Here is a 27,831-nt window from a genome sequence, read left to right as displayed (position 1 = left end):
AAAAAAAAAAAAAAAAAAAAAAAATAGGCATATAGAATTTTCTTCCCAACAATGAAGGAATTTACAATCTTCTAATAGATGGAATGTAATTTTTTAAATAACTAACTATATACAGATCATAAAGCGTCTCAATAAATTTCAAGGCCTCTGTATCCTATAGACCACATTCTCTGACCACAGCACTCTTTAGATGTCAATAACAAAAGTAAATTAAAAATCACTATACATTTGGATATTTAAAAAACACACTTCTTAATAATGCACAGGTCAAATAAGAAATTATAATGCGAGTTAAAAGTACTGAGAACTAAACAATTATCAAAAAACCACATTTCAAAGTTTATATCTTGGAGTGAAAGTGGCACCTAGAGGATTATAGTCTTAAATGCTTATACTAGAAAACAAGAAAGGCTAAATGTTAATGAACTAGGTATCCAAGGTAAGAAGATAAATATAAAGAAAGAGCAATAGAATAAACCCAAAGAATGTATTAGGACAGAATGAAGAATAATTTAAAACACACAATAAAGAGGATCAACAAAACCAAGAATTGGTTCTTTGAAAAGACTAATAAAATAGTTAAACCTCTAGTAAGACTTGTCAAGAAAAAAGGTTGTCAAAAATAAACAGTATTAAGAATGTACAAAAGAACATAACTACAGATCCAACAGAAATTAATGATTTCTAATGATAATTAGGACATACTATAAAGAACTTTATGGCAATAAATTTGAAAGCATAAAAGGGAAATTTTCTATAAAAATTGTAACTCAGTAAATATATTCAAGAAGAAATAGAAATCTGAAGAGTGTCATAGCCATTAATTAGTTGAATAGGCAATTTAAAATTCTCCCACAAACAAAATACTAGGTCAGATGATTTTACAGTTAAGTTCTACCAAACATTCAAACAACAGATTATTCCAATCTTCTGCAAACTCTTCCAGGGGATAGCAAGAGAGGAAATACTTGTTCCATAAGTCTAGTACCACCACGATACCAAAACCAGGCCAGTCAATACAATTAAATAAAAATTGTAGCCCAGTCTCACTCAGGCATATAAATGCAAAAATCCTAAACAAATATCAGCAAACCAAATCCATCAGTTCATTGAAAAGACAATACATTGATTTTATCCCAGAAATTCAAGGATGATTTAACATTAGATGATTCGTACATATAATTTACTTCATTGGTAGATTAAAGGTTAAAAACTATAGATATAGGGGCTGGCCCCATGGCCAAGTGGTTAAGTTTGCGTGCTCCAGTTGGGCAGCCCAGGGTTTTGCCGGGTCGGATCCTGGGTGCAGATGTGGCACCGGTCATCAGGTCATGTTGAGGTGGCATCTCATATAGCACAGCCAGAGGCACTCACAACTAGAATGTACAACTGTGTACTGGGGGGCGTTGGGGAGAAGAAAAAAAAAGATTGGCAACAGATGTTAATGCAGGTGCCAATCTTTAAAAAAAAAACAGCTATAAATATAGAAAATGCATTCATAATTAATATAAAACAGAAACATCTTGGAAAACCAGGTTTAGAGGGGAACTTCTAAAACAGAAGAAATCTATTTAAAATCAGTCATTTCCTTTTTTTAATTGCTGAATACCATTCCATTGTATATATACCACAGTTTGGTTATGTATTCTCACCACACACACACAAAAGGTGATTCTGTCAGGTGGTGGAGGTGTCAGCTAACCTTGTTGTAATATTTCACAATATATACATGTAACAGATTGTCACATGGTACACCTTAAACTTATACAATATTGTATATCAATATATCACAGTAAACCTGGGAAATAATTAGAAATAAATACACACACAAAAAATCAGTAATAAGACTGTATGTGCTTGAGTATGTGTGTTTGTGGGTCCATTATCCCTACTTCTATTCTACATTTTACGGTAAATCCTAACAGTACAGTAAGACAAAAAATAGAAAATAAAGAGTGTAAGATTTGGAAAAGAAGAAACAGTGCTGTATCATTTACAGGTGATATATCTAGAGAGAAAACCCAAAAGAATGTATCGGTAAATTATTAGAAATAATAAGAGAGTTTAGCAAGATGATTGGATTTAAGACCAATAAATACAAATCAATTGTCATTCTCTATACCAGCAAAAATTAGAAACCAGGCACAAGAGCATTTAAAATAGCAATAAAACTTATAAGGTATCTAGCAGTAAATCTGGTAGGAGATGTACAAGACCTGTATGAAAGCATTTATAAAACTTTATTAAAAGACATTGAAAAGGACCTAAAAAGCAAAAAGATTTATTTATAGACAGGAGACTCAAGATCACCAAAATGTCAGTTCTCCCCAAGTTGTTCCGTAGACAGATCCATTGCAATTCCAGTGAAAATCCCCGCGGTTTTAGATGAAGTTGACAGACTGGGTCTAAAATTTATATCTAAGTGCAAAAGACCAGGAATAGTGAAGATATTCCTGAGGGAAGAGGTGAAAGAGGAAGAAAAGAAAGAAGAGAAAAAGAAGAGGGAGTCTTCTCAGACCACGTGGGAAGATTACTATAAACTGCAGGAACTGAGACACTGTGATTTTGATGCGGGTACAGATGAATTGACCAATAGATCCAAAGAGAAGGCCCAGAAACAGGCCCACACCTAAAGAAACCAGAAATATGACAAAAGTGGCATTTGTACATCATGGGCGCAGCAGGTGTCAGCAAATGGTTCCAGGACAACAGGTTATCAGTACGGAACAAAGTAGAAATTAGATCCCTACTTCACACCTTACATAAATCAATTCTGGGTGGAATAAAGATTTAAATGTAAAAGATATATCTTTAATATTTTTAGAAGAAAACTCTTTCTGTCTCAAACTGACAAAGAATATCTTAAACAAGATGAAAATCATTGCATTCAATTCCATTACAGTTAAGAAATTCTGTTCATCAAAAGACAGTTTTAAGAGGTGAAAAGACAAGCCGCTAACTGGGAAGAGATAGTTGCAATACTTAATGACAAAGGCTTAGTACCCAGAATGAGAAATGATTAACAGTATTGTCAACCCATTTGGAAAATGAGTGAAAGACGTGAAAAATACAGCATTGATGATAAAACAGGAATGTCAAATAGCCCAACTCCATTCCTGTGTAGTCTAATTAAGACCATATTTTACATCTCTGGATTGGCAGAAATTAAGCTGTCTGGTAATATCAAGTACTGATAAGGATGTAGGGTAATGGGAACAGTCATGTGCAGCTGGTGGGATGTTAAAATGGGGATGATCGCTTTGGAAAACGATATGAAATTATGTTGTAAAGTTGACAGTTTGCAGACCATACAACCCAAAGACTTCACTCCCAGGTTTATCTGTAGAACATAATTTTTCAAACTGCATTGTGACTCCTTCATGGGCCTAGCCCTTTTTTTTTTTTTTTTAAAGAAACCAAATTGAATAGAAAATATCAGACGGCATCATTCATAGAAATGATCAGTATTGTATTGTGATATTATTGTTTCTAGTTTACATGAATATATGTTTGTACTGGGTTGCAGGGTAAAATGTATTCCTAATGGGAGTGGTGGTCAGAAGAGAGGGAAAGGAGTGCCCTTGGGTCTCTTGCATGTGAGTCCTGGGGAACACACACAAAAATGTTCACAACTGCATTATTTAATAATAGGATAAAATTGGGGAAAAAACAGATGTCCACCGACAGGAGAATGTACCAGTGCATGATCATTTACCTGCACAGTGGAATATTACGTAACACTGAAAATGAATGAACTACGGTTACATGTAATGTGGATGAATCTGAGAAACAACGTTGAACAAAAGAACCCAGTCCCAGAAGACTGTAAACAACATATCATAATTGTAAAGCTCAAAAAAGCCCACTAAACAATGTAGTATTCAGGTATATGTATGTAATAAGTATATTTTTAAAAAGCAAGGCGTAGATCCATACAGTCAAATATTAGTCAGCTGTAAAAAGAAATAAAGTACTGATACAACATGGATGAACCTTGAAAACATTATGCTAAGTGACAGAAATCTGATGCAAAAGGCCACATATTTTATGATTCTTTTATATGAAATGTCCAGAACAGGCAAATCCGTAGAGAAAAAGTAGATTAGTGGTTGACGTCAGGGGCTGGTGAGGGGAGAATGGGGAGCGACTGCTAATGGGTACAGGGTTTCTTTTGGGCATGATGAAAATGTTCTGGAATTAGTGATGATGGCTGCACAATTTTGTGAATATACTCAAAACCATTGAATCGTAGACGTTAAAACGATGAATTTCATGGGATGTGAATTATATCTTAATTTAAAAATTCTTTTGAAGAAGAGCAAGGGAATGATAAAAAATAAATATTCAGGATACTCTTTACTTCTGAGAGTGAGGCAGGGGGATGGGTTGGAGGAAAACAGGTAGATGCCGCAGTATTTGTAAAATTCTAGTTCTTAAGCTACTTGTTTATGAGTGTTTGTCTTATTACTATGCTTCATTATACGTGTGTGTTACATATATTTTTATACATATAAAATATAATGTAAAATTTAAAAGAAATAACAGTATTAAATGAGAAAGCGGTAAAAGAAAATTTCTGCCTCTTGATTAACGCTTGAATCTCCTTCCCGGAGTCCAAGGTCTGTGCCTTAGGAGGACTCTGGATGCAGTCGTTCTGACCTCTGGTGGCCAAGAGGCGAAGGGCCGCTGGGGGCTGCTCGCTCGGGCTGGTGAAGGCAGTGGGGTGCTGTCCCTCAGTGCTGGCATGCTCCCGGCCACCAGACACAGGCGCAGGGGCGCAGGCCACTGCCGGTCTCACCCGACTAGGAAAAGAGCAAACAGCTTGAGCTTTCCTAGTTTGGTTTCTTTCCCCTTTTCGTCTCTGGCTCTTTACCATGCTCATTTAAGCCCAGGAATGAGATGTGTGAGTAACTCCATTGAAACCTATCCCTGGGAGGGACCAAGTGGCCCTGCCTTCTGCTTCCATTCAGATGGCCCATCCTGAGGCCTCGGACCCCAGAGACTGGGGACTTGATGAGCTCACGAGCAGAAGGCTCAGGCACCTTCTGGGGAAGGAGAGGCTGGAGCCCTGACCCTCAAGAGCCAGTCTCCAGGCTCCTTTTGTTTATTCAGACCACCTTTCTGGAGGATTATGAATTAAAACCTATGGGGAGATGTGGCTTGGCCACTTTAGAGGAGAGAGTATGAGGGGTAACCTAAGGGAGAGCTGTCAGTGTTTCAGTGTTTACCATACAGAGTCCAGGACGTGGTGGGTCTCCCACCCCAGCCTGCTGGCTAGACTAGAGGGGCATTGGTTTACCTGCACCCTTCAACCTGATACAAAAGGAGAACTTCCAATAGTGGGTGTTGCCTGTGGGGAACCTGCCCAGGAAGTCCCAGACGTCTTAATGAATAGACGTGGCCACAGAAGGGAACCTGGGAAGATTGTCTCCAAAGCCCTCAGGGTTTCATGGCTTCGGCACCAGAGAGGCAGGCGGCAGAGGAGGTACTGAGCAGGGTTAGGATCAAGGTTCTGCAGCTCATTTAACCTCTTTAAGCTCGGGCTCTTCACCTGCAAAGTGGGTTAGTCACAGTGCCACTAATTGTGTTGGTTCAATTGTAGTAATTGAATTAATGCCTGCAGAACATGCGGTCAGAGCACGATACATGTCAGCTGCTTCTGCTTAGGTTGTTTGAATGCTCCTAGTATGGAGAGAGCGCAGAGCAGAGCTGGGAATTCGACTGCACCCCGGTCAGGCTGAGGGCTGGCGTGGGGAGCCTCCTGTCCAGAGAGTCACTTTCTCCTCCCTCTGTCCCCAGACGCCATGGAGGTGGTGCTGATCTTTCTCTGCAGCCTGCTGGCCCCTGCGGTCCTGGCCAGTGGTAAGTAACCCCCTAGCACCTGGCTGTGACAAGATGGCTCACCAAGGGCCCTTTCTGTTGGAAGGTCTTGACCCCTTGGTACGCTAGGGTTGGGGGCTCCCAGATTCTTCGTGTTTCATCAGGGGCCCCTCTGTTTAGTCAGCAGAGAAAGTCCTGGAAAGTGACAGCTATTCACAGACCCTAATTCAGCCTGCCCGCCTCTTCCCACAGGCCCCAGCAGGGTCTACTTTCAAGCCCTCAAGCCCACCGAGCCCCTGTAGACTTTTGGCCTAGACCTTGGGAGCCAAAGCCACACATCACCTAGACTCTGGCCTTGTGCAAGTCACATGTCCTTCCTTGGTCTCGGTTTCCCCATAAATGTGGATGTGCAGTGAACGCAGAATCTCACTGGGGCTCTGAGCTGTACCTGCCTTGGCTCTCAGGCTGGCCCCAGCCAAGAGGCCCACCCTTCTGGGCTTCTCCAGTCATCTCTGCTTAATGGGTCCTGCTTCCCAGGAATCCGTTTGTGGGGAGAGGCCTGTGAGGCAAGGTAAGGTATTTGGGAACCAGGAGGTGTAGCTGTCTTCCTCTCGACCACGCTTGTTTGTTTTTGCAGCAGCTGAGCAGGAGAAAGAAAAGGACCCTTTCCATTATGGTGAGTGGTGACGGCAGCTCTGGGTGTGGGGGGAGGCGCCGCCGCATCCAGCGGAGGGACAGACGCGCTCTCCCTGGCCCTTCCCTTCTTCCTTCTCTCACCTGTGTTCCTTTGCAGACTACCAGACCCTGAGGATCGGTGGACTGGTGTTCGCCGTGGTCCTCTTCTCCCTGGGGATCCTCCTCATCCTAAGTGAGTCCGTCTGGTCCTTGGCTCACTCTGTAAGAGCCTTGTCTGCGGCTGCTAAGCGGGTGGAGAAGGGTGTGAGAGCCTGGCCGTGTTCCCTGCCGGAGAGGGCAGGAGCCTGTCTTTGCTGCCTGTTATCTCGCTGATGCACTGCTGGGCACACAGTAGGTGCTCAGGAAAACAGGGAAGGATGGAGAGAATAAGTGTCGATGAAAACAGCACAGATGAGAAGAGGGGCAGGGTGGCTCTCCTGGTGCTGTATCCAGCCTAGCGTGAGTGGGGGAGTCACAGGAGATGGGGGCTGTCCTTGGGTGCTCTGAGGGCTGTGCCCCATTTCTCTCCCCACAAGAGCCTGGTCTGCACAGATCCCTCTGCACCTGTGTGATCAGGCGGACTGCAGTGGTGTGGCCACCCGAGCTGTTGCCTGTTGAACCTGGGCCTCAGAAGGACCCTACTCCAACCTGGGATTGCTGTGTATGGCTGTGCCAGCGGGGCACTGCCCATGTGTGGGGGCTGTGATCTGCGTAGTCCCACAGCCCACACAGACTCACAGGGCAGCCCTGTGGTGGCCAAGCTGGGAACATGACCTTAGATGGTTTCTTTGCCTTTCAGGTCGCAGGTGCAAGTGCAGTTTCAATCATAAGCCCCGGTAAGGATGCCATGGCTGTGCCGTCTGGGGTGACAGTAGGAGGGGACAGGGAGGGGCTGCCTGGTGTGTGACTCCAAAGGAGGGTTCTTTTGGATTCTTGTCTTGGAAACAGGCCATGTGTGTTGGGGTTAGAGGAGAAGTTTTGAGGCTTGCCAGGCAGACTGGGGGGCAAAGGAGAGGCCAGCACCCTTCCTTCTCTCTTCTGATGTGTAAGGGGGAGGGGAGGTTGGCAAGATCCTAGATCCTTGTCTGGAGGCCCTTGAGACAGTCGGGCCTGGGAGAAGGAAAGCAGAGGGTCTGAGGGTCTCTCTTGAGGTCCTCCTCTGCACCGTGCCTGCTTGTCACTTGTTCATGAGGCTCTCTGAGCTGAGTGGAAGCTGGGGCTCCCTGTCATTCACCTTTCTACTCCCACGTAAAGAACACACCCCATTAGTCCACTGCGACATCCAAGGGGAGCACTGGACCTCAGAAGTCCAGAGTCTATGGCAGGATGCAACCCAAGCCCCTACCTGGCCCTCGGCCACCCCTTCCCAGGACTTAGGGTCGACATGGAAGGGTGCGTGTAAGTCCCCCGACTCTGCCCCTTCAGTCCTGACTTCTCCCTCTGCCCCATGCACCCGATGGTGGAGAGTGCTGGAGCCCTCAGATGGCCTGGGGGAGACTGGCCAAGGATCCCCTGCCCCAGCAAGGAGAGTGGCGATGCTCTTCGGGTTTGCCCTGGAGACCTCTGACGGAAGGCCCATGTCTCTGCCTCTTGCAGGGCTCCAGGGGACGAGGAGGCCCAGGTGGGAAACCTCATCACTGCAAACGGTAACTGTCAGGACCACCTGCCTAGTGGGATGGAGGGAGTGGGCTCCGGTCCTTTATGGCTCAGGGAGGGGTGGTCACCAGGTGCCACGGCCTCCCTAGAGCCACCAGACATGCTCCCATAGGGCTGGGAGAGGGGTCTCCAGGGCCTCCACTGTGTTGCCCCCTCACCTCCGCCAAACAGACCCCTACTCCTGCCACCACTCCACTTAGCGTCAGGCATGAGCCCAAGGGCTTCTAGACCCCATCTCATTTAAAGTGCACTCAGCCTCATGAGGCAGGCATCACCATCCACATTTTACAACCAAGGGACTCAAGAAAGGTAAGGAAAGTGCCAGGTTCCTGTAACCAGCAAGTGGCAGGACAAGGGTTTGCACCCAGATCTGTCTGACTCAAAATCCTACGCGAGTCATCTCTTTGCTGTATGAGTCCAGCTCCCCCAAAGTCAGGCACAGGCATGGCTGCTGCAGGGGCTGGCCCGTTGGGGTGAGGGGTTCATTCATTACAATCCATTCTGGTTTTCTTTCCAGCAACGGAGCCCCAGAAAGCGGAGAACTGAAGTGCAGCCCTCAGGTGGGAAGGTAAGATGCTGTCTGCCTGCATCTCCCTCTGTCAGCATCACTGTCCTTCATCGAGGAAGTCCTGGGCTAACTTTTGCAATGGCCACAGCTTTTATATGAGCTGTGCTCTGGGAAGTCTTGTGTCTGAAAGGAGTGATGAGACAGACGGACTGAAACATCCAGGGTGCCCCGCCCAGACACACGGTAAACAGCCAGGAAATAGTGCTTCCACACAACCCAGTGGTCAAGTTAAAAGGGCATCATCCCAGCTCCACGTGGGCGTGACTGGAGAGAGAATTAGAGTTAGTGATATCGAAGTAGCATAAAGATGCTGGCTTTAGTGATGATTCAGAAAGTACTATAGGGCCGCTTTTTTAAATTATCATTTTATGAAACTTCCCAACCCCATATGGAAGTAGGGAGAATAGTCTATGAGCACCCCTCCCCCCCACTCTCCCGTGCCAGTGTTATCAGTTCTCGACATTTAGGGGCACTGTTTTTAGCTTCTGTTTCCACTGTTCATTGTGAGGACGCAGGAATGTAATAACGGGTAAGTGCTTTACAGTTCTCAAAATGCTGCCACACACACAAACTCGCTCGAGCCTGCCAGAAGAAGTAAGTAGGAGAGGTGGAGGTTAGCCCCACTTTCCAGATGAAGAAACTGAGGTCAGAGAGAATAGCCACACAGATAGTAAGTGACAGACTGGAACTCAAACTTAATTTGGTGCCATTTTCACCACACCCCTCTGCCCCTCTGCTCCTGCCTGCCTCCCTTTATGACATACCCTGGAACATACTCAGGGCTCACTTCTGCCTTTTTTCTTTTTCCCATACAAATAAGGCATAATAGGTGTATAACTTTGTCCTAAATTGTTAAGTTAAAAGCGATTTCTGGATGTAAAATGCCTGATATCCAGCTTTTACTGTGATCGGAAGGGCCCGGTGTACTTGTGTAGCATTTTAATCCTTTCCTAAGCTCTTACGTCCTCATCAGCGCCCATGGGTGGGCAGTCTGGGGCCCCTTTACCTCCCTCTCCTCCATGGGGCTCGGGAAGGTCAGCGATGCCTAAGCTTGAGGAGGCCGTGGAAGCCAGTCTGGGAGGCAGGTGTCCTAGCTGTAGGGTAGCTTGGTGTTCTGTCAGTGTCGTGGCAGCTGGCAGGTCAGAATCTCGGCTGTGGTGTATGAAGACTCAAGGAGGGGCACCTTGAGCTAGCAGTTTTATTGTCTCTCTTTTTTTTTTTTTTGTTAAACTGGGACTTCCTCAGAAACCCCGGTCTCAGGTCTCAGGACTGCGAGCAACTCTTGGGGGTGCGCTGGAATAGAAACCCTGGGTGTAACAACTTCCTTCCCACGTCTACCGGTTTCCGGTCCTCCTGAGAGACCCTTCCCCCAGGTCCACCCTCTCCTGTGCCTTCGTCTCCTTTCCCTGCATCTCAGGCTCGTCCTCCTTGCTTCACTGGGAACGTGGCACTTAGTTTCAGTGGCCAGAGGGGCTGTGCCCAAGGCGGGGAGACGAGCAGGTGAAGATTCCTGAACGGAGCCAAAGTTTTGCTTTTAATTTGGATTCTCTCCCTCTTCAGCTTCCAGAACCTGAAGGCAGCTGCCTGAACCTTTAGATGCAGACTGGCCACTACAGCAACAGATCTTCCCCCAGGAGAAGCCAAGACTGTGTGTCCCCCACCCCCTCCCCATCCCTCGAACACCCGTCCTCAACTTAATGATGCAACTAACGCCCGCCTCCCACCTGCAGCCTGCGGTCTCGTCCCCCTCCTGTAACGTGTCTGTGTGTGTGTGATGGCTGTGGTCTTCGTGGCTGCTTGTCTGTGGATGATGTTGTATTTTAGTGAACCTGAACTCACTCTCCTGGGCAGGAGCTGAGCCATGTCGCCGTCAGCTCCTCCCTGCTCCCCTGTGGCCCCATCACCTCCTGCTCCCAAGAGCCTGCTTTTTCCCTGAGGGACCAGTCCCTTTTCCTAGCTGAGTGGAGGGTAGGGGCACAGGCGGGAGTCTCCAGTTCACTTGGGAAGGTGACATCACCTCCATGTCATTCTCCATGGCCTCTCGTCCCTCCTTCTACAAGAACCTCGCTTCCATGGTCCACCGCGACCTATGTCTGTCCTGAGGGTCCTTAGCCATTGGACGTTCACAGGGAGGAGCTGGGGAGCCCAGCTGTGCCTTCGGGCCGGCTACATTGCCTCCTGGGGACTTCCACCATGGAGTCCCCATCCGCCCCACCCCGTCGCAGAGCGGCCAGAGGTTCCATGCCCAGGGCTTCCACTCTGCCCCTGGGGAACGTGCCACTTGCATATCTTCTCAGCAATAACCCCACAGGCTCTGGAACCCTACCCCCGGCCCCCAACCTTCCCTGCTTCCGGGATTCCAATCTACTGCCCAGCTCGTCTGGACTCAGACTCCCGTTCCTGAGTTGGATCTCTGGCTGGCGCTGGCTGAGGGGACCCGTCCTGTTGGGCCCAGTGCTCGGGGAGGGGTGGCAGGGAGAGCAGGGGTCCTTGCTGCTCTGTCCGTGTCGCGTTGGTCAGGCAGCCACAACGGCTCCCGCGCCTTTGCTCCTCATCTCTGTCCCTGCCGCAGAGGGAACAGCAAGAGGTCGAAGGTCATAAAGAGTGGAAGATCGAACCAGGCCCTGCCCCTCCCGTCCATCATGTTCTCGTGGAAACTGATCAAGCCGTGCCGCCGTGACCAGGACTGCTCTTCTGTGTTGTGATCCATCCTCTCAACCACAAAAGGGAATAAAATACCATTTGTTTCCTAGTGGCTCTGAGGCAGCTCTCGTTTCTGTAAAACAACTCGAGTGTTTGTAGGGCCTGTGGCACTTGAAGGGCCAAAGGGGCTCTGTCCTTGGTCAGAGGGAGGCAGCGCCGGGTGAAGAGGCAGCCAGGTGGTGTGTGTTTATTCCAGCTGCTTCTCTTCCCTCCCCTCCCTGCCCTCCCCTCCCCTCCCTGACCTGTACCTGTTCCTTCTCACCCCTTCCTCCTCCTGCCTCCCCCTGCTCGCCACCCACCTCCTCCCCAGGTCAGTGGGCCCAGGCTCCGCTCCATAGTAGGACTGGTACCTTATGCATGTCCTGGAGAGAAGCGAGTCACAGTGGCTTGACGGAGGGCTCGCCGGCCTGAAATGAAAGATTCAACCTCTTCCTTTAGTCAGTTCTGGAGCTGCTACCTAAGGACTTGACAAGAGGGGCATGGGGGGTCACTTAGGTTATGAACCAAGCCCTTATCCTATTATCTTTCTCCAAACCCAAATACCCTGTCTTCTGTGAAGCCTTCCTGGACTTCAGGTAGAATGAGTCCCTTCTTTTCTGTGCTCTGGTCACACTAGTTCCTGCCTTTATCTTCACATTTAGTATTCTGTACCTCGCATCCAAATGGCAGGGACCAGGTGGATAATGGCCATTTGTGAATCAGCTGTAGTGACACAATAGATGGGGCATAGCGGCTGGGGTCACCTAGAGTGCCTGCCCAAAGACATTCCAATTTAGTTTTTTGGAGTTTTTTTTGGTGAGGAAGATTGGCCCTGAGCTAACATCTGTGCCAATCTTCCTCTGTTTTGTATGTGGGACACCACCACAGTGTGGCTGATGAGCAGCGTGTAGGTCTGGGTCCAGACTGTGGATCCCAGGTTTCCAAAGCGGAGTGCACGACCCTAGCCACTAGGCTACCAGGCCAGCCCCTCCAATTCAGTTTTTTAAAAAGTAACTTGGCCAAACGCAGCTGTGGGCCAATTCCCTTGGAGGTCGCTGGTGTGCAACCCCCACCTCTACGTGTTTTGTGTGTCTTTATTGTGAGACAGTTGCTCGAGGGCAAAGACTGTGTCTCATTCTAACGTAAGAATGCCTGGATCGTCTTAGGGTCTCGAGAAATCTTCACAGAGTCTGTCTAGGTTCTGTGAGTTGTTTAGAGCTGCGGAATTGCAGGGCGTGGGTCCTGAGGGACTTGGCGGGTCCAGCCGCTCCCTGGCCGCCCCAGGGACACCGTGGTACCTGTCCTACTTCTGCACCTGTTCTTTCTACCCTCAGTCCCCCTGGTCTTTGAAAAGGCTGAGACTTGTCATTGAGGTCAGACTCAGCACTGTCAACCCAGCGATCATGGTGGTTAAAAAGTCAGGTCACACTTAGACGTTGTAAATAAGCTAACGACCACTACTCATGGAACACGTTTATGGGCCAGGGATTTGCAGGCCTTGCGGCAAGTCAGAGCACGGCCAGATGGAGAGCCTTAGAGGCCCCAGGCGTGCAAAAGATTGTGGGTACCTCCCTACAGTCGTTATTAAAAATAAGACATTAAACTAAAGATAAGTGTAAGGAAGTCTGAGGGGGAAGTTCTGATTTTTCTCATAATAATTGTTAATAATAGAGAATGATAGTTATCACCTCTAGCATATGTATAAAATGGTTCTACTTTGCTGGACTCTAAGTACCCACGTTTTTCTTCCTGGTAATCCAGCATTGTCTCTGAGGCAGGGAGGGTATTCACATTTTACAGATGATAAATCTGTCACTGGTCTAGGGACATAGAGCTGGGAGATGGCGGAGCTAGGAAAGGAGCCCAGGCTGTGCATCGCCAAAGTTCTCTACCGCACACCAACCACACGGCCTGGCTTCCTTCTTTCCAGGAAAGCTGACGTCCAGACGAAGGGAGAGGGTCCTGTGGGCTGGTGGGGCCTGGCTCTTCCCTCAGGGCACAAATGAGCTGGACTGTGCTCTGACAAGGGTCATGTGGGAGGTGAGCACTCTGGAAATGACACGTAAAGAGCAGTCAAACTGATGATCAAAATAGTAATAAAGAAAAGCAGCTAACACTGGGCTGAGGCCTTCACATGTACCAACTCGTTCAGAACTCATGACCCTCTATGGTGGTACCCCCGTTCTACACATGAAACCGGCTTGGTGGGACCTGCCTGAGTTGGCACCGCTGGTGGCAAAGCCAAGATCTAGCCGAGGCCCGTCCAGCACCAAGCCGGGCTCCCTCTGCGCTGCGGAGGAAAGGACTTAGGCCCATCAGGGGACGTGAGAAGGAGGCAGAACGTGGCCTCGTGTGAGGGAGTCCTTAGTTCCCGTGGCTGTGATGATGCAATACTGGAGTGAGCTCCCCATCGCTGGCAGTGTTCGAGCTGAGGGAAAGTGACGAGCTGGTGGGATCCTCTAGGCAAGATGGACTCTCAGAACCTACCCAGGGTGACCTTAGTGTCCAGGCCCAAACTGAGGACCCCCTGCCCCTCACCAATGGATGAGCCTCTTCTCCCTCTCTGGTCTAGCACTGCAGGGCCAGGGAAGAGGAATCCAGAATCCAAAACCCAGGCATGGACTGCTGCTTGAAGCGTGTCTTCCTTCTGGACTGGCACTCCGTGCAGGCAGGACCACGTCCACGCAGCCTCCAGGCCCATGACTTAGGTTTGTGATTTGGTTGGCTATAGCAGATGGAACTTGGTTGGACAGGAAAGCTGCTGTGCCATTTCCCAGAAGGGAATGCTGAGTCTCAGACAGTGACCTCGGGTGTCCTGCACATTTCACCTCCGACGACTCCTCGTGCTCCCCATGAATTCCACTCCAAAGATTCTCAAGCCTCTTTGCATGGAGGTGTTTGTGTTCCTTAACACCACATAAAAATAGGTCAGCCTGCCTTCTGGGCCCCCAGGCTGTGGCCCTCCCCACCACTCTGTTTTTTTGCAGGTTGTGGATTGGAACCTGCCAAATTGTTCTTGGAAGAGAGTCAGAGGCAGAGTGTGAGCAGCAGGGAGGGGAGGTGGGGGAGGGGTGCCAGGCTGAAGTCCGTCCCAAGGTCACCAGGCTCCTCACCTCCTTCTGGGGAGAAGGGTTCTGCCCTCCCTGGGATCACAGGCTGGCGGGGGTGGCTAGCGCTCTCCAGCTCTATCTGGTTCACCCCAACTTGTCCCTGGCTGCTCTGCCTCACCCTGGGCCCAGTGAGAGAGAGAGAAAGAGACAGACAGACAAATAGATAGACAGAAAGAGAGGTGGGGGCGGGGGGCGCAGTGTGGGGGGATCGGGTGTGTTTACCTGAGCCAGGAGAGGAAATTGGAAATACCTGTCCTCAGGCCACAAAGAAGAAGAACGGCCACCTCCCGCCATTAGCGTGATTCGTGCTGTCACAGCTGAACTCCAGGGGGGCAGAATCAACCAGCTCAAGCCAGCCGGTATTGATTTTATGGAGCCAGCCCCAGACTCGTGCCTGGTTGCACAATCGTGGGGCACCTGCCAAGGCCGTGATGGCAGAGCAGGTGATGCTCTGATCGGATGTCCTGAAGGACCAGGGGTGGGAGGGGCTACTGGAGGATGGGCCCCCTGTACCATCCAGAAGGTGGGTTCCTGCCTCTGAGCCAGGCTTGGAGCAGAAGGAGGTTCAGGACATTCCCCGTGCTCCCCTCTTCTCTCTAGCTGTGTGAGCTGGGGCAGACCCCAGCATCTGTGTCAGTTTCCTTCTCTGCAAGGTGAGGTCTCTCCTAGCCCCAGGGTGAGCTGGGCTCCTGTGTGCCCTTAGGAAAACCACTGAAGCCTCAGTTTCCTCAGCTCTACAAAGGGCCCATCAATATCTTTCCTGTTGCCTCACGGTATCAAATTGATACAATGGACACAAAAACTCTTTGAAAATTTGACATGTAGATAATGTGTTATTTATATCACTATCCATTTCCTTCCATCTTCTTTCTTTGACAGCAGGGTTCCCCTTCTGTTGACTAGACCTGGGTTCCAGTTCTGACTCGTCTTCATCCCACTGCAGTCCTCTCCTCTGTAAAATGGGTATCACAAACCTGCTTGGCTAAGTTCTTGGGAGGGACAAAGCACATCTAGGAGGCAGGAGCTGTTTGAAACTATCCAGAACCACGAAATGGATGGAATTGTTCCCAAGGGAGGAGAGCCAGGCACCAGACTCCGTGAAGACTCAGAGATTTAAGAGACGTCATGATCTGAGTCCTCGCAGAGGCCGGGGTAGCCTTGGCAATCTGTGACATAAATGGCAAAGATGGTTACAGAGCCAGATGCCAGCCCTCTGGGCCACATCAGTGGAATCCAGGAGGTGGAGGAGGAAAGGCAGGAGCAGCAGGGGGTGGGCGTGCTCTGGCAGGCCTTCCCCGAGGTGGGGTGCCTGGAGCGGCTTTTCAGAGAGAAGGAAGGACGCGGGTCCTGGGAGGAGAGGATTGTAGCTGGAGAGAAACAGGCTCTGTCAAGTTTAAGCCCAGAGGTGAGTTCTGAGAAAAGTCAAGAATGCATTTCTCTCCAGGGCATTCACTGTGGGAGAGGTGGGTCAAATGGGTTTGCCCTTGTCACCAGCTGTAGAAACAGAAGAGGACGTCCCTATCCCCCGCCTGCTCAGGGAGCCAAATGGCCTTGGTGACCTTGATTCTTAGAGTACATTACCCTTTGGCAGCTCCCAGGACCTGAGTGACCCATGGGCCCATACCTACCATCTTGAAGCCAACTCTTAAGGAATGGACCCTCCAGGGCCCACCTCCTCCCAGCCCCGCCTTATAAGACCCCAGTGACCTTGGCATCTGCGGCCACAGCAGGAGACAGGAGCCAGCGCTCCTTGGGGTTCAGGACCTCTGGGCAGCACAGATGGGGCCTGGGAGCCGCCACCTTCCCTGCAGAGCGCCCATAATGCCATGCAGCTGAGGAGCGACCTGGGCCAGGAATCAGAACTTTCTAGGGGCTTCTGTCTTCTTTCCAGCTGCGAGCCAACGCCAGGAGGTTTGACTGGGGACCTGGAGTCCAAGGCCGTGCCCTCTGATGTGTAGCCCCTGGACAGGCGGGGCTGGCAGAGCCGGAAAATCCCATCTTGGGAAGTAAGGCTGGTGGTGAGGGCCTTCGCCTCATTGCTGGCTTTTGAGCCACAGGCAGGCAAAGCTCAGCTGATGCTCCAGCGAGCTACCTCCCTGCCCCACGAACCCAGCAGTGACCCCCCCACCCCAGACTGCTGCCCTGAGACCGAGGAGTCAGGGGACGGGGAGGCCTGCTTGGGGAAGACAGGGGGGATTGAGGCATGGCAACTGAGGACACGGTCCCATTGGGTGTGACCATGCTGGAAGAAAGATCTGGGAGTTGGGGTTACCTCTCCACACCTCCCAAAGACCTTGATCTGTGGGTCTCGGGGGGAAGCGCAGAGCATGGCTGGATGGCCCTCTTTGGCTCCAGTCTGGAACAATCAGACAAAGTGGGGTTTGGAGGGGACCTTGCCTGCCTTGTAGCCTTTCAGAGACAGCAGAGTAGTACCCCCACCCGATTTGGCCCCATATCCAGGAAAGACTGGGAGGACAAGAAGTGGGACCAGACACCAGCAGGGAACAGCCGTGCTGTGGGGGTGTCTGGGCAGGAAAGGAAGGTTGGGGAGGCTGGGTGGGGGGTAGGCTGGCAGAGATCATGCTGAGGGCCAGGGAGGGCAAGGGGCTCTGGGAGCCTGCCCTAGAGATCCCCCCAGCTCGGGACTGAGCCCAGGGGAGGGACAACAGTGAGTGTCCTGGTTTCCTGGAAGGCCAGATCGGGGGGAGGATAATGAAGTCGGCATCTGTTAGGACCTTCTTCGTCCAGGCAGTTTACCGACGTCATCTCAGTTCCTACAACCCTGCGAGGTAGGTGCTCTCATCCCATTCTACAGGCGGGAGAGGGAGGCCCAGGGGGGTGACCTTCCCCACCGCCACACAGTCCGTGGTGAAGAGTCAGGGTGCTCGGTGTCCATCTGGCCCCTGCACGCAGAGGACGTGCGGGAGGAGGGGCTCTCCCGGGCCTCTCTCTGGGAGACCGTGGACCACAGGTTGAAGGAGCCAGGGCCTCTTTGGAGGAAAGTAGGGTGTTCTGAGAGAGGGGTTCCTTGTCCCCAGTGTCAGCCAGGCTGATGGCCTCAGTCAGCTGGTGGGGTGGGGGGACAAGGAAGAAGTCTGAGGAAGGACAGGGGTGTGAGTGAGGTAAAGGCGGTGGGACCTCCTCGACTCTTAATTCCCCAGAAAGTACAAATGAACACTTTAATGAAAGTTTCTGGAGGACTCTGGGTGAAGAGCTGGGAGGATGAGAGAGGCAGGAATGGGGAACGCCCCAAGAAGGACTCTGGAGGAGCTGTTAGCAGGGTGTGGGGGTGCCGACCATCCACTGTCTCTCTGTGGGGGCAAACTAGATCTTGCTACCTATTACATGGGAAGAGGATGCATCAGGCAAATTCTGGGTCTGCCTGAGCCATTGGCAAAATTATTTCACCTCTGGGACTCATTCATTTAACAAAACTAGGAGTCCATCATGTGTCAGGCCCTTTGTAGGCGGTGGGAATCTAGGAAGGAATGCAACAAAAATCTTCACTTTCTGGGAGCTTAAATTTTAGTTGGGAGACAAGAAGCAAGACAAGGAAAATACATAACTTAGATATAATAAGCGCTACAGAAAAAAAATAAAGCCAAGGAGGAATTTGAAACATTGCAGAGAGTAGATGTGAAAATTCTAGGAGAGGATGCCAGGAGGGGTCTTCTGAGTCAATCTATGAAGAAAGATCTGGGCGAGGTTAGCCAAGTAGCTCTCCGGAGGAAACTCTTCAGGAAGAGGGAACAGCCAGTGCAAAAGTCCTGAGGCAGGAGTGTGCCTGGACAGTTAGCAGACTATCAAGGAGACCAGTATGGCTGGAGTGGAGAGAAGGGGCAGGGAAACTGTAGACGAAGTCAGAGAGGTCATTGGGGCAAGATTAAAAAGGGCCCTATAAGACACAGAAAGGACTTGGGCTTATACTCTGAGCCTTCAGAGGGTTTGGATGGGAGGGTGGACCTCTTGTAAAGTGACGGGGTTGGGTGGGATGACCTTGGAGGCCCTTTCCAGTTGGTCAGTCTATGATTCGGGGTCTCCATTTGGGATCGAGATGCCTTCTTTCATAGCATTAGGGTCTAGGAGGAACCATGGAGTGTGTGTCTGTGTGTATGCGTGTGTGCGCACGCGTGTGTGTGTGTGTGTGTGTGGTTGGGTTCTGGCTGAGATTTCCACTTTTCTGGACCACTGATATGTTGGGACCAGGTAACCTCTAAAGTCCCATCCAGCCCCGAGATCTGTGAATCCCTCCAAGAGCCCAGCCTGGGGAATTCCTGCTCGGCAGCTCAGGGCCCTCCCAGCGTGCAGGGTCCGCTGGTCTTGTGAGCAGTGACAGCGCCGCCTTGTGGTGGGGTGGGGAAAGAGCAAGGAGCCTGGAGTCGGGGCCCCTGCTCTGGCCCCCAGAACAGATCCCAACCCATCCAGATAACACCCCTCCAGGCTTGCCAGTCTCCATTTCCAGAGCTTTTTCCAGCCCAGAGGCGGCTCTCTGGGGGTGTCAATAGTCTCTCTTCAGGGCAGGAAGTGTCGCTAAGGAGGAACAGAGAGGTGAGGCTTCATCTGACCAGAGCCCAGGGTCAGAGGCAGTGGCCAGAACCAGCACCTCCCAGACTCTGCTTCTCAGTGTCTGTGCTTGAGGGGGCCCAGCAGGATGGCTCACGGAGACCCTGAGGGAGACCCTGTGGTCCCAGGCGAGCCACGCAGAGACAGCTCGTCACAGCCTCGCTCCAGGCCATCAGAGGCCCCAGTGCCCAGGGAAAGCCAGCTGGGCCAGCGTAGGGGCTGCTCTGCTGCTCGCGCTGTTGGCTCCTGGCTCCAGCAGGCAGACAGGCTCTCCACCCCTGCCCTGGGACTAGAACAAGTGCTGTCTTCCGGCCGTTCCCCTCTGGCACCAGCCTGCAGTCCTCAGAGGCCTCGTTAGGCTGCTGGTGTCTCCAGCAGGGCCCCTGAGATGTGGGGGGCCGGTGGGGGAGTCTGACATCACAGGCTGCGGAGAGTCACTAGGGGCTAAGGGAGGGGTCCCAGCTGAGGAAGGGCCGGCTACCACGGGAGCAGCCCCACACCAGCTCCCGCCCCCAGCTCCCCGCTGCTCCCCATCTCTGCCCTACGGCGGGAGGGACACAGGAAGCTGCAGCTGGTGGTACCTTGGGCCCCAGGACCATGCCCGGAAAAGCCCCATCTAGGGTGGCTGCCAAGGGGCTGCTGCCATGTTGTCCAGTCTCAGGGGACTCTCGGCTACAGACTGGGGCCTTGGGACAGGATAGATCAGGGCAAAGGCCCAACTGGGCTGCAGGAATGAGGTGCAGCTGAGAAAAGGCTCAGGGGGACCCACAAATGTCCCCAAGTGTCTTCCTCAGTCCCCAAACCTGGTGAAGATCAGGTGCTCTGATTCTGCTGGCTCTGGCCCCAGCCAGTGCCTTCCTGGCTCCTGGTGACCTTTGCAGGTGCCCTGGGCTGCCTGGACGGCACTGGATGTGGCACTTCTCCCCTGGAGGAAAGGGGCCAGTGTGGGGGCTGCAGTTTGCTCTGCAGTGACTCGCAGCTCCCCCTTCCTCAGGTGCCCGGAGGAGGTGAGAGAAGCTCCCCCAGCTCTCACGTGAATCCTGGCCCCCGCCCGCCCCAGCAGGCAGGCACGAGATGAGGGCTCCCTTGCCAGCCCCTCCTCCTCGGCTGTGTCTCTTCCTGCCCGTGGGCTTGCTGAGGGTGGAGGGAGGGAGTGTCACTGTTTCCATCCAGGCCCTCGGCAACGGGCTCTTCACGACTCTCCTCCACCAGGGACACAGCCAGCAGCTCCTGCCATGGACAGGTGGTACCTGGGTGAGTCCCCTGAGCCCCATCCCTCCCGCCTTCTCAGACTCTGACACAGGCGTCCACCCCATCACTTCCAAGTGCACCCAGCTTCCCAGAAGTGCAGGAAAAGCAGAAACGAGGAGAGGCAGGACTTCTGAACAAGGGCATCTCAACGTGGAGCCCTGGGCGTGCTGTGATCTGTGCTCTGAGCATCTCCGAGCTGCAAGAGCTGGGAAGACGACTGTCCAACAGCCTCCTTTTCTGTCTGTCCATCCACCCGCTCTTCTGCAGGGACTCTGAGCCAGACTGCTGGCTCCAAATCTTCGTTTCCCCACATCCTAGCTGCCTGACCTCCGGCAAGTTCTTTAACTTCTCTTTGCCTCAGTTGTTTCATCTGTAAAATGAGGATGATAATAATGCCCTTCTTACCGCATAGAGTTGTTGTGATGATTAAATGAATTAATTTTTGTTAAGTGCTTAGAACAGTGTCTTGCACATAGGGTTACAAATGCAGCTATTCACTTGCTGTCTCTGTTTCTCTTTTCGTCTTCTATCATCTATTATCTATCTATCTACCTGTCATCTATCTATCTATCTATCTATCCATCTATCATCTAGCTATCATCTATCTACTTATCTTCTATCATCTAACTATCTGCTTATCATCTATCTATCATCTATCTATCTATCATCTCTCTATCATCTATCTATCTATCTATCTATCTATCTATCTATCTATCTATCATCTTTCTACCTGTCTTTATATCTCTCGTTATTCCAGAAAGAATCCATGTGGCTTACAAAGATAGACGGAATACACTGTGATGCCAAGAGAATGTATAATAAGGGGGCACCTGTGCCTGTGTGGAGAGTGGCATGGCTTTGGGAGTACAGCCTTGGGGGTCTGGCTTTCTAGCCTGGTTTTGTCATTAACTGGGTATTCCAGGCAAGTCCTTCAACTTCCCTGCCCTTGTCTTCCTGGTCTGCCTATGGGGATCAGGGCACTGCCCTGGCCATCTCCAGGGATTGATGCAGGAGCAAATGATCAGCCTCAGTTTCTTTATCTGTAGAATGGGGCAAACATGGATCAGTGGGACAGCACTTGGAAAGAGCCTGACATGCGGTCAACTCCTACTAAACATTAGCTCTGTTGTTGTATGTTCATGAATATTCATCCTTCAGCCCTGAAAGCAGAAGAGAGCTGAATGGGTGTCATGGCTCCTGGTCTGCAAGGTCATGAGATTCCCTCTTTCCATCTCACGCCCATGCTCATTGTCATTGGAGAGTGGTTGGTTTTTCTGTGCCCAACAGCTCACGTTCAACAAAAGTTTAATGCCTGTTATTTCTCCAGTCAACACAAAAATAACAGTAACAACCATGACACTTACTGCATACCAGGTCCCATGCCGTGCTCTTCACATGCGTTATCTCACTCTTCACACCAATCCTAGGAAGTAGGGAGCAGTCCCATCTTACAGATGAGGAGACTGAGGCACAGAGAAGTTAAGTAACTTGACAGAGGGCATCCGATCAGCAAGTGGAGAAGGAGCTCAGAAGTGAATTCCAGGGTCGATCCCCTACACCGCTCACGGATTCCTAGATGGGGCCGTCCCCTTTAGAAGGACTGAACTGGCCCCTGGCCTTGGCCCTCTGGCTACCACTGAGCCCCAGCCTCTTCTGGAGGCCAATTCAGTTGATTAGAACTCAGCCAGGAATATGAGCACCCAGGGAGTACCCAGCATTGGGGTCCCTGAGGTGAAGGAGGCCACAGCGGAGCTGGGAGGCGGCCTCGGAGATGTGGGAAACATCTGACTTCTAAAGCCAAAGCTTGGCTGTCAGTCTCCACCTTGCCCCTCACCAGCTGTATGACCTTGGGCCAGGGCCCTGCCCTCGCTGTGCCTCAGACTCCTCATCTGTAAATGCGAAAATAACACAAAGCCCAAGGAAATAACAGGAAACTGCCTTGTAAATCACACAAGCAAGCCTTCTCTCTGTGTGGAGAGGGTTGGCCCCTTCCTGAAGGAGCCTCCGGTGCAACATGGGAGCCTGGCCTGGAAACGACTAGAGAGCCAAGCAGAAGGGTGTGAGCACTTCAAGGTGGCAAAAGGAAAGTGCCGGGGTGGCAGGGAAAGAGATTAGTTGAGGGGCTGGAGCCATTCTGACAGAGGTGTGAGCTGCCAGCTGTGGCCTCCATGGATGAAGATGGTGACAGAGGAACGGGCGTCCCAGGCAGCAGGGGCCTGGAGGGCAAAGGTGCAGGGGGGCTCCGAGGGCCGTGGCTGGGGGGTGGGCACCTCGGGACCACCTCCAGGAAGCCTCGAGTGCCAGGCGAGAAACATCAGGGAGACAGTCATCTCCTAAGTGGTTGGTAAGGGGGGTGCAGCTGGGGTGGGGGCCCCCCGGGGACACCCCCGACCCTGACCCCCAAACTGTAGAACCACTGATGGCACATGAAACGACCTCCCCCCACTGCCTCCTGGTCACAGCCGCGGCTTCTCCAGCTGCTGGAAGGACACCACTGCCACCCCAACCCCGGCTCTTCTCTCTGGAAATTTCCGCAGGGAGCATCTGGAAACCCAGTTGGCTCCTCCTGCCCCTGCTGCCCACACCTCCTCGTGCCTCCCTGGGAGCCCTGCTGTCCAGGCCAGGGCCTTTCTTGTGACCAGGGTAAATATTACCTGGCACTGTTAATGTTTAATGCCCCTCCTCACCCGGGCCACCTGCAGCCAGCCGCTCTCCCCGAAGCAGAGGCGGCGGGAACAGGGTGGCAGAGGAACCGTCGGCTGGGGAAATGGTGGGGTCCTCGACGGACGCCGGTGAGTGGGTGTGGACGCGAGCGCAGCAGGACGCACCTCTGCTTGGACCACTCTTGGAGGGCTGAGCCGGGCCCTGCGCTTCCATCTCCTGACACCCCTGCCTTCCGGAGTACCCGGCACCCCTCCCCAGCCCGGCCAGCCTCCGCTCTAAGAAAAGTTGCTTTTAAAAGAGGATGCTGCCTTAACTCCAAAGAAATACAGTTTGAATGGCAGGACGTCGGGCGCTAAGTAGGAGCTGGGGTGGGGTGGGGGACAAGCTTCTCCTGTGACCTGGCACACACCTGTCCAGGTTCCATGTGTCTAAGCTAAAAGCAGGAGGTAGATGGGGGTCAGGAGGAGGAGGGAGCCAGACCCTCTGGTCAGCCCTCTCAGGCTGGCTTTGGGGTGAGACCCCAAGTGCAGGAGGCCCTTCCCAAGGATCTTGTGATGTGAGTGAGTCAGGCCTGGAGGCCGACAGGGCATCTGTTGACTGCGGTGGATTTTGAGCCAGTTCCAGGAACGATGAGGGGTTTGGGTGGGGGTGGGCTCATCAAATGGCTCAGGATGAGGCAGTTCCCTGGTGTGGTGAGGGGAGCTGGGGGTATAGTCACAGCTCTGACCCTAACTCCCCATGTGACCTTGAATGAGCCTTGAGCTGCCTCTGTGAGACAACCTTGAAGGCCTATTGTGTGGGACCTACTGCCTGGGTCCCACATAGCCTCCCCTTGGCCTCAGGCCCCTCAGGCCCAGGTGCTGACCACTCCTAAGCTGTTCGCTCCTGGCCTAGGGAGCCTGCTGCAGGGGACGGCTGGGCTGGCCAGGCCCTGAAGCCTCCCGCTGCCCTGGGCACAGCTCAGCACAGCCTGGGAAGTGCCAACGTGCACATTCCTTCGACCTTGGGCACTGCTTCCCCAGAACCAAGAAGGGGCTCAAGAAGGGCAGGAAAGAGGGGCCACCTTCAGCCATGGCAGAAAAGCGCTGGCCAGGCTGCCCTCCGGCTGCTCAAGGGCAAATGTGCTCAGTGTCTGAGGCTGGAGAGCAGAGCTGTGGTATCCGCTGGCGGCTGAGTGGCTCCTCATCTGGGTGGGGAAACACCGCAGGAGGCAGGAGACTGGACCAGACCACTGGGCCTTGAACAGCTCCTTCCTTCTGACGTCTGAGAGGCAACGTAGCAAAGCGTTGAGCCCCCAGATTCTTAGCAGCCTATTGCCTGCCTTCAAATCCCAGCTCTCCCCTTTACTAGCTGTGTAACTGTGGGTGAGTTACTTAACCTCTCTGCCCCCATCTTCTCACGGGTGATACTGGAATAACGCCATGCCTCCTAGGGTTGTAACGATGGTTAAGTGAGCTCGTGCTTTGTTCTCCTCAGCCTGGCTCGTGGTGGGCTCTACCTACTAGTTTCTTAAATAAATCTGCTTCGCCCTGAGGAAAGCAACATACGAGAGAATATCAAGACCCAGTTCTGCCTCCAACTTTCCTTGGGACTTTGGACAAATCTCCAGACTGGGCCTCAGTTTCCTCCTTCTGCTCAGTGAACTCTAAGATTCCGTTTATTCCTTCACCCATTCATTTCACACCATTTGCCCAGCACCTTGCCATCGATTAGTCACAGGGAGAGAGTCTGCTGGCGAGTGTAAAGGGAGAAGTCTTCCTGGGCCTTTTCTTCCTTTTGTGCACAGTGAGATGAGGAAAGAGCCCAGCCCTCCCGGGGTGCCAGAGGCCCCAGGCAGCATGGGTCCCTGCTTCAGATGCTCAGTATTGGGTCCCAGGTTGACTGTGTCTGAAGCAGCCCAGGGCAGAGGCTCCCACTGGTAGCAGCCTTAGCAGACCCACCAGCCTCTCCTTGCCCACTTGGACCCTTGGGGGCGCTGGGGCAGGAAGGATGGGGTTCCACCCACTGTCCGACTTGCCCCTCACCCCACCTCTCGTCTCTCCTCAGGTGGCAGCCCCAAGGGGGACGTGGACCCATTCTACTACGGTAAAAGCCTGGCAGGCCCTCCCTCAGCTCTCCCTGAGCCTGTCCCCATATCCCCGGTTCCCAGTTTCTCCCAGCCCGGGTTATGTGCCCCCATCTCCCCTGCTGCTGTGGGGCTGCTGCCAGGAGGGCTGCAGGGAGAGGGGCCTGCGATGACCCCTTCCACCCCTTGCCCTCTCCTTCCTCAGACTATGAGACTGTCCGCAACGGGGGTCTGATCTTCGCTGCCCTGGCCTTCCTCGTGGGGCTTCTCATCCTCCTCGGTGAGTGCAGCAAGCCTCGTGTCGGAAGGGGTGCTGGATGGGGGCACATCTCAAAGTCACTGAGCACACTGGCTTCTGAGGGGGGTGGGGGAGCCCTCTCGCCCCCTCCCAGATCCGGGAAGGGCAGAGTGTGTCTTTCCACTCCCCTCTCCTCCCCCATGCAGGATGTGGGAACGGACAGACACCCTGTGGAGAGGGATGTCTTGGGATGCTCCCTACTTGGTCCTTGGACCACACAGAGGGTCCCTCTTCCTCACGTGCACCCTCTATGGACCTGGGAGGAGCTGCTGAGATGGGAGAGGGGGCTCCCACTGGTCCGGGAAGCTCCAGTGTCAAAGGAGGGCCAGGCCAGGGGAGGGAACCAACCTCTACTGGACACCCCCCTCCCCCAGATCTGGGCACTTTCTTGGCTTGAGCTACTTCTCAGCCTGTGTAATGCTCTCAGCAACACTGAGGATGGCCACAACTGCCACCATTTTCCAGCTGAACAATCAGACCCACCCTGAGAGGTGCAGCAACTTGCCTGAGGTTCCACAGCCAATCAGAGGCAGAGGCGCGTTCAGCTGAACCCAGGGGTGCCCCTCCGCCCCCACTGCTCGAAAGCAAGTGCACCTGGGAGCCCGAGGCCTGAGGCCCTGCTGCTAATTCAGCATGGATCCCAAGCTCCCTGGGCCTCGGTTTGCTCATCTGTTAAACAGGGATGACCCCACTGGCCTCATAAGGTTAGGCCAGCATCTGAAGCCAGGGCTGCCGAGAAAGCACCTGTAAGGATCCAACGTAGGCTTGGAGAGTTCTGGGGGAGAGAGGGGTCCTAGTGTAGCACCCAGCCCCAGCAGGCACACAGCAGTGCCTTAATAAATGCTTACTGACTTGTTTGGGTGCAACCAAAAGAAAACTACACAGAAACACAACTACCTCTGTGTCTGGGGATTCTAACACGTCATGCTCAATGCAACTGCCCCTGAAGGCTTTGGTCTGGACGTGTCTGGTTTCCCCAGTTCGCCTGTAAGCTCCTTGAGGGCGGCATTGGGAAGTGGTTGAGCACAACGTGCAGGAGGAGATGGCCTGAGAGGGGCTCTGGGCTCTGGACTGACTGCCTTCCTTCTCTAAGTGCTCACTGAGCAGCTATTACACTCCAAGCAACGTGCGAGGCTCATTGCCATGCCACAGCCCAGGCTCAGCCACCACTTTCAATGCACTCACAGCTCACCACGGAGCCACTGCAGTAAATGTTTGTTGACTGACTGACTGATGGGCTCCTGAATGCTTATGGTTCAGCCCTATAGAGAGAGAAACAGTCAGTTGTGGCTTCCAAGCTGCACTCCGGGACACCATGGGATGCTGGCAGGAGGGAGGGAGGAGAGACTACAGAGCTGAGTCCTCCAGGGCAGAGAGGGTCTCCTCGGAGGAAAGAGGCCAATGAAAACTAACCTCCTTTCTCTCTTCAAGGCAAAAGACTCCGCTGCGGAGCCAAGAAGCAGCACCGGTGAGTGCTCGCCTAGGGTAGCTGACTGAGGTGGATGGGAGCAGGGGATGGAAGGCAGGCAACGGGTTGGGCCTCTGAGGCCTGGGAGGAGGGGGACCCCACGTCTCCCCACCTCCCCCACTGACTCTTACTTGTCTTCTTTCCTTCTTGTATCCCAGGCAAGTCAACGAAGATGAGCTGTGATGACAGGTGTGTTTGGGAGGAGCGGGCGGGGAGGTGGCCAGGGATGGGCATGGAGAAAGAAGAAAGATCTTGGGACTGGGCTGGGAAGAAGTTTAGGGTCTTCCATCCATCAGCCAGGGGGTCTGTCACCCACCAAGTGCCTGGCGTGGCATGTGTGGCAAAAGGATGCTGTGGAGAGGCTCTGGAGAAAGGTAAGATGAACAAGGAATGAAAGGAAAACGCCTCCCTCTGCCCCATCACAGCCCCAGTCCCACCTTTGTCTTTTCAGAGGCAGCTGTGCCCACTATTGCACCAGGGCGGTCGGGAAGCTTCCCTGAGCTGGAGACCTTTGTCCGGGCACTGCTGGGCCCCCGGGCTGAAGGAAGCACCAGGCTCCACGTGACCCTAGATGGGCACCGTCCTCTCCCACCCCGTGCCACCTCGTGCTAATAATAAAGCCAGCCTGGCTCCTTCCGTGGCCTGCGTCCCTCCTTCTCTCCTATAACTGCCATGTCCCACTCCTCCAAGCCAGACTACCATACAGCCCGGTCTCTTCTGGTTTTCAGTTAGTTGCTCAGATACCCATCTGCCTATTAAAGCAAGAAGTTCAGCACAGCCATCTGTAGGCCCCTCCTTGCCCCCTGAATTGCCAAGAGCCCTGGAGACAGAGGACTCAGCCTGCCTTCCAAATGCAAGGCAGAGAGAAAGCCGGGAAGTTGGAGGGTTGCAGATTCAAAGCTGCTGGCTCTGTTGGAAGCTGTTGGGTGTCTGCCCCAGGCCTTGCATGCCATGTTGGACTCCCCACTGGGAGTTGCTGTGGACATGCCCTGGGCCGCCCAAGTTGTGGCC

General features: G+C 52.4%; 2 protein-coding genes across 11 annotated transcripts in view; one reads left to right on the top strand and one right to left on the bottom strand.

Moving 5' to 3' along the window:
- FXYD6 (FXYD domain containing ion transport regulator 6) overlaps positions 1-27,460 on the top strand; it is a 49,796-nt gene extending 22,336 nt beyond the window's left edge. Inside the window, exons 2-12 of one of the 5 annotated variants that reach the window (XM_046686121.1) lie at positions 5,800-5,862; positions 6,458-6,496; positions 6,614-6,688; positions 7,295-7,331; positions 8,669-8,711; positions 11,307-11,313; positions 25,036-25,074; positions 25,260-25,334; positions 26,784-26,820; positions 26,979-27,009; positions 27,272-27,460. In XM_046686121.1, the coding sequence (XP_046542077.1) occupies positions 5,805-5,862; positions 6,458-6,496; positions 6,614-6,688; positions 7,295-7,331; positions 8,669-8,711; positions 11,307-11,313; positions 25,036-25,074; positions 25,260-25,334; positions 26,784-26,820; positions 26,979-27,003 (435 nt within the window). In that variant the 5' untranslated portion in view covers positions 5,800-5,804 and the 3' untranslated portion in view covers positions 27,004-27,009; positions 27,272-27,460. Of the gene's footprint in view, positions 1-5,799; positions 5,863-6,457; positions 6,497-6,613; positions 6,689-7,294; positions 7,332-8,091; positions 8,142-8,668; positions 8,720-10,279; positions 11,472-16,280; positions 16,423-17,243; positions 17,301-19,955; positions 20,082-20,286; positions 20,329-25,035; positions 25,075-25,259; positions 25,335-26,783; positions 26,821-26,978; positions 27,010-27,245 lie in introns of those variants that run through there. The other 4 variants (XM_046686118.1, XM_046686117.1, XM_046686119.1 and 1 more) reach the window with 4 other exon arrangements.
- On the bottom strand, positions 11,084-14,831 carry LOC124252512 (uncharacterized). 6 transcript variants are annotated; one of them, XM_046686115.1, is made up of 4 exons: positions 14,734-14,813; positions 13,940-14,307; positions 11,773-11,829; positions 11,084-11,282 (listed from the first exon to the last, which is right to left on the bottom strand). In XM_046686115.1, the coding sequence occupies exons 1-4, from the start codon at positions 14,803-14,805 to the stop codon at positions 11,084-11,086; spliced, it is 696 nt and encodes a 231-aa protein (XP_046542071.1). In that variant the 5' UTR covers positions 14,806-14,813. The 6 variants fall into 6 exon arrangements, 1 of the variants encoding a protein (XP_046542071.1); XR_006891973.1 differs by having other exon boundaries at positions 11,150-11,282; positions 11,773-13,829; positions 14,734-14,819; XR_006891974.1 differs by having other exon boundaries at positions 11,150-11,282; positions 11,773-13,450; positions 14,734-14,819.
- Positions 27,461-27,831: the final 371 nt, after the last annotated feature.

The sequence above is a fragment of the Equus quagga genome, chromosome 14 (assembly GCF_021613505.1).
Source record: "Equus quagga isolate Etosha38 chromosome 14, UCLA_HA_Equagga_1.0, whole genome shotgun sequence".
Lineage (NCBI taxonomy): Eukaryota > Metazoa > Chordata > Mammalia > Perissodactyla > Equidae > Equus > Equus quagga.
This window is presented reverse-complemented; position numbering and strand designations above follow the sequence as displayed.